Source organism: Gadus macrocephalus, chromosome 23 (assembly GCF_031168955.1).
Source record: "Gadus macrocephalus chromosome 23, ASM3116895v1".
Taxonomy (NCBI): domain Eukaryota; kingdom Metazoa; phylum Chordata; class Actinopteri; order Gadiformes; family Gadidae; genus Gadus; species Gadus macrocephalus.
Window position 1 is genome coordinate 7,465,649 of NC_082404.1, and position 11,321 is coordinate 7,476,969.

General features: G+C 37.3%; 1 protein-coding gene across 2 annotated transcripts; it reads right to left on the minus strand.

Moving 5' to 3' along the window:
• Positions 1–574: 574 nt before the first annotated feature.
• On the minus strand, positions 575–4,665 carry LOC132452689 (N-acetyllactosaminide beta-1,3-N-acetylglucosaminyltransferase 3-like). 2 transcript variants are annotated; one of them, XM_060045424.1, is made up of 3 exons: positions 4,571–4,665; positions 2,781–2,848; positions 575–2,103 (listed from the first exon to the last, which is right to left on the minus strand). In XM_060045424.1, exons 2-3 carry the CDS (start codon positions 2,797–2,799, stop codon positions 983–985), a joined length of 1,140 nt encoding a protein of 379 aa, XP_059901407.1. In that variant the 5' UTR covers positions 2,800–2,848; positions 4,571–4,665; the 3' UTR covers positions 575–982. The 2 variants fall into 2 exon arrangements, with proteins under 2 accessions (XP_059901407.1, XP_059901408.1); XM_060045425.1 differs by lacking the exon at positions 4,571–4,665 and having other exon boundaries at positions 2,781–3,305.
• Positions 4,666–11,321: the final 6,656 nt, after the last annotated feature.

The window sequence follows — 11,321 nt, forward strand, 5'->3', positions numbered from 1 at the left end:
GCACAACGCAGAACTGTCCATAGCTGAATATGATACTATGCTGATTTTACATAAGCATGTTGGTGTTCAACATCTGTTGTAGTGAACATTCTAAAACTGGTGTAAAATGTTGCTGCCATATTAATAGACACGTTGAATGTTATCGTTTTCATTCTGGAATCCCGCACGTAAACTGGTTGGCAAAAAAAGAGCAAAGACAGACGGTTCACTTGACGGAGAAACCGTCACTTTCCTCATATCAGACAACTCGTAACTCTGGATGAAAATGAAGGCTTTCTTTTATTGTCACTTTCCTTTGTAAACCTTTAGAAATAACCTCCTGAATCCTTGTTATAACGCTGTGTATAATCCCGGACCGCAACAGCTTGTCTACATGTTGTTGAAATTCGGCACAGTATCAGCCGAGTTGACTCTAATTTCCACATTGTTTACTTGCTAACGTTTGTGAATAACAGTGGCTAGTTGGCCGAACTCTTTTTACACACCAGTAGTGTTTATCAGGAGCGGAGCCCTGAATGTGACGTCACCCGTAATCTCGTCTCTGTAAAAAATGGATGTTGCGCAGCAACTATGTTTATTCTGGTTTTATATATTATGTTGATCTTGTAAAATGTTGGATCCAAAATAAAGTTTCTGCAGTTTCTAACAGATTGTGAGCATGAATAATATTCTTAGCTAATAATACCGTGCTTTTCCATGTGGGTAAGGTTGCATTCCGAAGACTTTCAAACTATACAGTGAAATTCCAGAGACAGATATTGTATCAAAAGATGTTACTTACTATGTTGTGTTCTTTTTGGCGCGTACTACCACTCATGAACAAGAATATAGGGGAACAGTGTACACCAATATGAGAGACATTTATAAACATACATGCAAGCACCCACGCACATACCTAGACACACACCTTCCCAATTCTTGTCATCCCATGTATTGTCATCCTTTTCTGACGGCCCAGCAGAGTTCAGTTCAGTTGTACAGTTTAACACTTCAGTCTAGGATCATGAACTTGGTCCCACAAGACGAACATCTGGTGCGGCTGAAAGCGGTGCACCATCAGAACGTCCTTGAAGAAACACGGGTCATAAGGGTCCACTTTCGGTGGGAGGCGAAGTCCTCCGGGATTCACGCCCACATGGGCGGAGGGTTTGAGTCCTGCCCTGGCCAGGCACATCCCCATGTACGCATCGTCGATGGGATGCAGAGCAACCGACTTGGACATCTCGAATAGCACCTTGGCCGTATGGCGGGACAGCAGGTAGCCTCCCCCGCTACAGTACGCAGGGTAGGTGTCCGATTCCTGCACCTGAACGGGAACAAAGTACTTGCTTGGTTCTCGAACAGGCCCAGTGCCTTCCATAAGGCTTCCCACAAAGAGGTGCTCGTTGCTGTCACGGCTTCCGTTGACGCCCTGGAGGTATTCCACCATGTTGTCTGTGTGGGCAAAGATGTCGTCGTCACCGTTGAGCAGGAAGTGGGCCCGGGGACAGCGGTCCTCCAGCCACTCAAGGAACAGGACTTGCTTCAGGGTCAAGTTCAAGAAGGACTCCTCAAAGTCCCATTGGAGAATGTCACCATAGTTCCTGTTCTCCACCTCCATGAGCTTGTTCATCCTCTGCTTCTGCAAGTTAGCACCCGATGTCCCCGAGATGAAGACCCTGCGGATCCAGGCCCCGTTGTGTTTCCGCTCCTCAGCCCAGGTCGCCCGGAGGGCTTGTCTCCGCTCGTAGTTCTCCGGCGGGGACTTGATGACCAGCAGAAGGAAAATGTCCGATCCATCTGTCACTCCACATTTGTGGGGAAGGTCGAGCATCAAGGGAAAGTGTTTACAGTGCCGGTAAAACAGGAAGTTCTGGAGGCGCACAGGGAGGTCGGAGAAGCCAGTGATGTTGACCATGGACCGGTTCTGATGGCATGGGGGCCGGAGGTGGAGGCTACTTCTCGAGACGGCGGGTGGCATATTGGGACTCAGTTGGTCTTGAGTGAGGAGCTGAACATCGTTGGAGGGTGGAGGGAGAGGATGTTGGCTGGTCCAGAGACGGATCACTATCAGGCACAGGGCCACGATCAGAATCAGATATGTTCTTATCCTTTTCCTCCTCACTGCAATGGAATAAACGTGGAAAACCATTGTAAATAATAATAAAGGCATATACCTGCAATTGATCAGCTAATTCTTAGTCATCGTTATATCACTTTAGCAGAGAAAGAAACAATAACATTACACACACAAATTGATGCATAGATAAAAAGGATTTTCTCATGACCGCATCATACTGATCATCATACTGCTGATTAAATGATCTGCAAGATCTGTCAGCTGCACACCAACCATTATAACTTTCCATTACAACAGCAGCTGCAGCCACGGTTACTTGGCCGAGGCGTGTTGAATCACTCACTTGGATGAGACATTCATAGAAAGATTTTGCATTTAGCCTTTCATGCTATGAAAACCCTCACTGTATACTGACTCGTTTAACATGTTCGGCGTCGTACATGCCTTTGGTAAACTGGCAACATTGGTTTCAGAAGGGTGGTTTGATGGTAAACCCATGTCCCATACAACTTTGGTTTTGGATTTACTAGCTGCAATCTCTTTTTGCATTACATTGGCTGGTGTTAAGGATAAGGACTGCAAAGAGCAGACTGCACACAGATCTCTCACGGCCCGGTGATTTTCCCATTGTTTGATGCCATGCAATTAGTGGGTGTGTTAGCCATCATGAAATGCAGAGCACAACATTAAAAACAAACAATTTCGTGGCAATAGGACTTACTTTTGCAAAAGAAGAACATCCAACGGAAGCTTTATCCTCACTTGCCAAATCCAGATAGCTTTGAATATCTGTGAAAAAGCACATGGATCAAATGAGCTAGTAAAAGGCTTCTCTAATTCATGCAGCCTTAGAACCAACTAGAAAACTAGAATGTGTAAAAGCAGTAATAGGCGGAAAATGTGTAAAATAATTTAGGAATTAAGGCAGAAATATTACCAGTGGATGAAAGCATTCACCAAAATTAATTAATTGTTGGACCATTTAGGAAACAATATAGTATTAAAATAATTTCCTTGTTTTGTGGACATAAGCTCCTGCGTGCTGCCTTACTATTCAGTTGGAGTGGGAAATACACGAGAGTACAACAGATACCCAATCCTTACTAACATTGTGCAGCCATAGTTTCTAGATCAGGGATGGGCAACATCATCACCATCAGGGGGTCACATGACCGCCCACTACAAGTAATGGGATATGAGAGAAACTACAAAATAATTCTAAATAAGAACAAAATATTTGTATATATATGACTATGTTAATTGAACCAACATACATTAATTTCATATTTTCCATGTTCAAATGCATTTTTAACATGTCTATACTCTTGTTAAACAACAAATACAACAAGTTTGTTTGGAAAGAATCAACAACAGCCTGATGAGTGATTAGTAGTTTTTCAGTGCTAGGGCTCAAATACATCATCATTCAATGATGGCACAAAACTGAAAAACAGTGGCCCAAGTGCAATAACTAGCATCATATTCAGTTCAGTTGTAGTAGTTATAGTGGCGCCCTAAGTCTAAATCTTTCAGGACATTGGTTTGCCTTTGAATTCTATGAACAGATACTCACATCTTGACTGAAAAGTATGTTTTTCTTGATCAAGTTTTCTGTAAAAAAAAAAGAGAAAAAATGTTTTTAAATTATCTGCGGGCCCCCTGAGTGAAGTGTAAATGGGAACACTTAACCCAGGTAATAAGCTTACATTGGCACGCAAAGTGAGAGTTACATTGGCACGCAAAGTGGTAAGACCAGAAAGACGGATGCTACCGCCACCCAGCAAAAAAAAGTAACTAAAATAAGTAATACGGTGGTCATACAAACGGGAGGATTGGGTTGCGTAGGGGATTAAACTTTGCACCTGGGACTGTATGACCCCAATCAATTGGACCAAGACATTCAACAGGAAAAGCTGGTATGGAAAGATGTAAATACCCCAGGACAAAATAAGCACCTTTAATAGAGCCAACAATGAAACAGCATCTAGAACTTTTAAATGTTTGAGTCACAAAGTGTGACAAAAGTGACACAAGGGTGGGAAACTTTAAGGGACATTTTCTCACTACTAGATTTGAAAAAAAAAAACATTAAAAGGTTGTTCTATTAGGATCCCAAAGGGTGGATCAATGATATTGTGGCTTCCCGAACAAATATGAAACAAAAACAAAGTAGTGGTAGGTTTGAGTCATTAATATGCCTATGGTGTACAAGTAATACAAATGAAGATTGTTGTTCATTATCCAAAAGATACCTTCAAAGCTTTAGGAGAGCAATCACATGCTACACAAGTCAAATGGTGTTGCACAACAGAATGGCACAAGATATGCTGTGGCAGAGAATGCAGGTGTTTGCTTACACTGTGTTTTTCGGTATTAAGTTGCAAAATGCAACTCAAAACATTAAGCCTTAAAGTTATTTTTTGTATATTGTACCTTTTGTACCGATAGAATAACACGATTTATATTCCTGTTCATCACCCAAACTATGTGAAGAAATGTTAAATGTCCTACCCTTCTTGTAGTAGAGATATGTGGGTTCGTACTGGAGCCACAAACCACCAGGGAACAAGGATTAGTTCAGATTCAGACTATTGTCATTGTTCAAACTTGTACAATGAAAGCATCGTTCATAGTTTAATCGTCACACTCATTTTAGCATAGTTGGTGGTGTCATATTTGTTTTAAGATGTGTTCATTGATTGTCCTTTGTATGTTTCAGGATGTTTATTTAACAGGTGAACAGGGTTCATCAAATAACAGGCAGCTGTTGGGTGGCCACAAACTATATTTCTCCGACCTCCGTGCATAGCCGCGGGAACGTATTCTCAGCAGGGGGTGCTGGAAAAAAAAAACTCAGCCTGCACTAGACTCGCAACTCGCTACATTGATAAAAAAGATATATAGCAGCGCAGCTCAATTACACCAGTGCATGCTCGCACAGTCGAAAATCGATCGTTGTGTTCACACCATGGTTCACATCCAGCTGTATGGAGGTAGATTTGTGTCTTTATAATGCAATCAAAAATAATAGGTTTGAGAGCAAAACTTTCCACACTGCAATCAAAAAATAGGTTTGAGAGCAAAACTTTCCACACTGCAATCAAAAAATAGATTTGAGAGCAAAACTATCGACACTGCAATCCAAAAAATGTTTTATTGCAGGATAAATTAATGTGCTAAAAAAAATATTAATGGGAATCCAAAAGTTTTGTTTGCAAACCCAAAAGTTTTGTTTGCAAATCCAAAAGTTTTGTTTGCGAATCCAAAAGTTTTGTTTGCGAATCAAAAAGCTTTGTTTGCGAATCCTAAAGTTTTGCTTGCGAATCCAAAAGCTTTTTCAAAAAGGGGTAACACTGTTGTCTATGTCAAATAAAATATAAGGGGTAACACTGTTGTTTTTTATTGGTCGTCATGAAAGAAAACATAAGAGGTAACACTGTTGTTTTTTATTGGTCGTCATGAAAAAAAACATAAGGGGTAACACTGTTGATATTTATCAAATAAAACATAGGGGGTAACACTGTTGTTTTGTATTGGTCGTCATGAAAAAAAACATAAGGGGTAACCCTGTTGTTTTGTATTGGTCGTCATGAAAAAAAACATAAGGGGGAACACTGTCGTTTTTTATTGGTCGTCATGAAAAAAAACATAAGGGGTAACCCAGTTGCTTTTTATTGGTCGTCATGAAAAAAAACATGAGGGGTAACACTGTTGTTTTTTATTGGTCGTCATGAAAAAAAACATAAGGGATAACACTGTTGTTTTATATTGGTCGTCATGAAAAAAAACATAAGGGGTAGCACTGTCGTTTTTTATTGGTCGTCATGAAAAAAAACATAAGGGGTAACACTGTTGTTTTTTATTGGTCGTCATGAAAAAAAAAAAAGGGGTAACACTGTTGTTTTTTATTGGTCGTCATGAAAAAAAACATAGGGGGTAACACTGTTGTTTTTTATTGGTCGTCATGAAAAAAAAACATTAGAGGTAACACTGTTGTTTTTTATTGGTCATCATGACAAAAAATACAACAAGTTGTATCATGACGACCAATAAAAACTGTTGTTTTTTATTGGTCGTCATGAAAAAAAACATAAGGGGCAACACTGTTGTTTTTTATCAAATAAAACATAGGGGGTAACAATGTTGTTTTTTATTGGTCGTCATGTAAAAATAAATAAGGGGTAACACTGTTGATATTTATCAAATAAAACATAGGGGTAACACTGTTGTTTTTTATTGGTCGTCATGAAAAAAAACATGAGGGGTAACACTGTTGTCTATGTCAAATAAAATATAAGGGGTAACACTGTTGTTTTTTATTGGTCGTCATGAAAGAAAACATAAGAGGTAACACTGTTGTTTTTTATTGGTCGTCATGAAAAAAAACATAAGGGGTAACACTGTTGATATTTATCAAATAAAACATAGGGGGTAACACTGTTGTTTTTTATTGGTCGTCATGAAAAAAAACATAAGGGGTAACCCAGTTGCTTTTTATTGGTCGTCATGAAAAAAAACATAAGGGGTAACACTGTTGTTTTTTATTGGTCGTCATGAAAAAAAACATAAGGGATAACACTGTTGTTTTATATTGGTCGTCATGAAAAAAAACATAAGGGGTAGCACTGTTGTTTTTTATTGGTCGTCATGAAAAAAAACATAAGGGGTAACACTGTTGTTTTTTATTGGTCGTCATGAAAAAAAAAAAAGGGGTAACACTGTTGTTTTTTATTGGTCGTCATGAAAAAAAACATAGGGGGTAACACTGTTGTTTTTTATTGGTCGTCATGAAAAAAAACATTAGAGGTAACACTGTTGTTTTTTATTGGTCATCATGACAAAAAATACAACAAGTTGCATCATGACGACCAATAAAAACTGTTGTTTTTTATTGGTCGTCATGAAAAAAAACATAAGGGGCAACACTGTTGTTTTTTATCAAATAAAACATAGGGGGTAACAATGTTGTTTTTTATTGGTCGTCATGAAAAAATAAATAAGGGGTAACACTGTTGATATTTATCAAATAAAACATAGGGGGTAACAATGTTGTTTTTTATTGGTCGTCATGAAAAAAAACATGAGGGGTAACACTGTTGATATTTATCAAATAAAACATAGGGGGTAACACTGTTGTTTTTTATTGGTCGTCATGAAAAAAAACATAAAGGGTAACCCTGTTGTTTTGTATTGGTCATCATGAAAAAAAACATAAGGGGGAACGCTGTCGTTTTTTATTGGTCGTCATGAAAAAAAAAAAAAGGGGTAACACTGTCGTTTTTTATTGGTCGTCATGAAAAAAAACATAAGGGGTAACACTGTTGTTTTTTATTGGTCGTCATGAAAAAAAACATAAGGGGTAACACTGTCGTTTTTTATTGGTCGTCATGAAAAAAAACATAAGGGGTAACACTGTTGTTTTTTATTGGTCGTCATGAAAAAAAAAAAAGGGGTAACACTGTTGTTTTTTATTGGTCGTCATGAAAAAAAACATAGGGGGTAACACTGTTGTTTTTTATTGGTCGTCATGAAAAAAAAACATTAGAGGTAACACTGTTGTTTTTTATTGGTCATCATGACAAAAAATACAACAAGTTGTATCATGACGACCAATAAAAACTGTTGTTTTTTATTGGTCGTCATGAAAAAAAACATAAGGGGCAACACTGTTGTTTTTTATCAAATAAAACATAGGGGGTAACAATGTTGTTTTTTATTGGTCGTCATGAAAAAATAAATAAGGGGTAACACTGTTGATATTTATCAAATAAAACATAGGGGGTAACACTGTTGTTTTTTATTGGTCGTCATGAAAAAAAACATAAAGGGTAACCCTGTTGTTTTGTATTGGTCATCATGAAAAAAAACATAAGGGGGAACGCTGTCGTTTTTTATTGGTCGTCATGAAAAAAAACATAAGGGGTAACACTGTCGTTTTTTTATTGGTCGTCATGAAAAAAAACATAAGGGGTAACACTGTTGTTTTTTATTGGTCGTCATGAAAAAAAACATAAGGGGTAACACGGTTGTCTATGTCAAATAAAATATAAGGGGTAACACTGTTATTTTTTATTGGTCGTCATGAAAGAAAACATAAGAGGTAACACTGTTGTTTTTTATTGGTCGTCATGAAAAAGAACATAAGGGGTAACACTGTTGATATTTATCAAATAAAACATAGGGGGTAACACTGTTGTTTTTTATTGGTCGTCATGAAAAAAAACATACGCGGTAACACTGTTGTTTTTTATTGGTCGTCATGAAAAAAAACATAGGGGGTAACACTGTTGTTTTCTATTGGTCGTCATGAAAAAAAACAGAGGTAACACTGTTGTTTTTTATTGGTCATCATGACAAAAAACATAAGGGGTAACACTGTTGTTTTTTATTGGTCGTCATGAAAAAAAACATACTGGGTAACACTGTTGTTTTTTATTGGTCGTCATGAAAAAAAACATAAGGGGTAACACTGTTGTTTTTTATTGGTCGTCATGAAAAAAAACATAAGGGGTAACACTGTTGATATTTATCAAATAAAACATAGGGGGTAACACTGTTGTTTTTCTTTGGTCGTCATGAAAAAAAACATAAGGGGTAACACTTGTTTTTTATTGGTCGTCATGAAAAAAAACATAAGGGGTAACACTGTTGATATTTATCAAATAAAACATAGGGGGTAACACTGTTGTTTTTCTTTGGTCGTCATGAAAAAAAACATAAGGGGTAACACTGTCGTTTTTTATTGTCGTCATGAAAAAAAACATAAGGGGTAACACTGTTGTTTTTTATTGGTCGTCATGAAAAAAGACATTAGGGGTAACACTGTTGTTTTTCTTTGGTCGTCATGAAAAAACCACAAGGGGTAACACTGTTGTTTTTCTTTGGTCGTAATGAAAAAACCACAAGGGGTAACACTGTCGTTTTTTATTGGTCGTCATGAAAAAAAACATGAGGGGTAACACTGTTGTTTTTTATTGGTCGTCATGAAAAAAGACATAAGGGGTAACACTGTTGTTTTTCTTTGGTCGTCATGAAAAAACCACAAGGGGTAACACTGTTGTTTTTCTTTGGTCGTAATGAAAAAACCACAAGGGGTAACACTGTTGATATTTATCAAATAAAACATAGGGGGGAACACTGTTGTTTTTCTTTGGTCGCCATGAAAAAAAACATAAGGGGTAACACTGTTGTTTTTTATTGGTCATAATGAAAAAAAACATATAGGGTAACACTGTCGTTTTTTATTGGTCGTCATGAAAAAAAACGTAAGGGGTAACACTGTTGTTTTTTATTGGTCGTCATGAAAAAAGACATAAGGGGTAACACTGTTGTTTTTCTTTGGTCGTCTTGAAAAAACCACAAGGGGTAACACTGTCGTTTTTTATTGGTCGTCATGAAAAAAAACATAAGGGGTAACACTGTTGTTTTTCTTTGGTCGTCATGAAAAAAAACACAAGGGGTAACATTGTTGTTTTTTATTGGTCGTCATGAAAAAAAAACATAAGGGGTATTACTGTTGTTTTTTATTGGTCGTCATGAAAAAAAACCTAAGGGGTAACACTGTTTTTTTTTTAATGGTCGTCATGAAAAAAAACATAAGGGGTAACACTGTTGTTTTTTATTGGTCGTCATGAAAAAAAACATAGGGGGTAACACTGTTGATATTTATCAAATAAAACATATGGGGTAACACTGTTGTTTTTTTTTGGTCGTCATGAAAAAAAACATAGGGGGTAACACTGTTGTTTTTTATTGGTCGTCATGAAAAAAAAAAAAAAGGGGTAACACTGTTGATATTTATCAAATAAAACATAGGGGGTAACACTGTTGTTTTTTATTGGTCGTCATGAAAAAAAACATAAGGGGTAACACTGTTGTTTTTTATTGGTCGTCATGAAAAAAAACATAAGGGGTAACACTGTCGTTTTTATCAAATGAAACATGAGGGGTAAGACTGTCGTTTTTATCAAATGAAACATGAGGGGTAATACTGTCCTTTTTTATCGGTCTTCATGAAAAAAATATAAGGGGTAACACTGTTGTTTTTTATTGGTCGTCATGAAAAAAAAACATAAGGGGTAACACTGTTGTCTTTGTCAAATAAAATATAAGGGGTAACACTGTCGTATTTTATTGGTCGTCATGAAAAAAAACATATTTGAAAAAAAAAAAAAATTGTCCTTGTCAAATAAAATATAAGGGGTATCACTGTTGTTTTTCATCAGTCATCATGGGAAAAAAACATAAGGGGTAACACTTTCGTTTTATCAAATGAAACGTAAAGGGTAACACTGTCGTTTTTTATCTGTCGTCATGAAAAACCCATAAGGGGTAACCCACTGTTGAAATGTATCGAATAAAACATAGGGGGTATACTGAACAAATCGAATCATATAACATAAAATCCATTCTTCCCATAGAGAATAAAGATCATATTAATGTTATGAACAAAATGTAAAAATAATAACATTTATACTTTGTGTGTGCATTTGTGTCTCTTGAGAGAGAGAGAGCTGAACATTGGTTTTTTTTTGAGAACAGGGCTACATCTTCAACATCTTCTCTTGGAACAACTTTGTATGCAAGGGGATGGTTGGAACACTTTCGAACCATGCGTTACAACCTACCCCGCCCTGTCAACCATTACTAAACTAGCTGTATTGGCATGGTGCTTGACGTTCGCAAGGGAGAGATACACCATTCTTTACTAGAGAAACTATAGTTTGACCTGATATAACTCATACGACTTTATCTACAACGGTAAAAGTACTAGAAAACAAACAGTAAAAAAAAATAGTTACTTTCTTGCCTTAAAATTTGGATTTCTCTCGGAACTCCTTGAAAAATGACGCCAACTAGTGGAACATGTCCATGAGTGATCGTAAAGGAAGGAGGAGACTGAAACTTTCACATGTCTCATATCTTATCCCTGATTGGTGGCGTTACAACTCACCCCGTTCACACCCTACGGTAAATACGGACACGGACCGTTTCGTCCGGTCCCGGAGGTGTGTCGGGTCCGTCGCCTCTGAGCTTATGAATCCGGAGTGCTCCGGGAGAAACGGAGCAATACCACCGGAAATCGAAGCAGCGGTATAGAGTCAAAAGTCAGACCATTCGCGAAAATAGATAGCGTAGTATTATATCTGATATGTATATGTATTGTATTTAACGTTTTATACTTATATTATACTATATACCTGACCTTTTTATTTTATTGTTACCCTGCTTTGGCAATGAGTTGTTACTGGTCATTTAACAA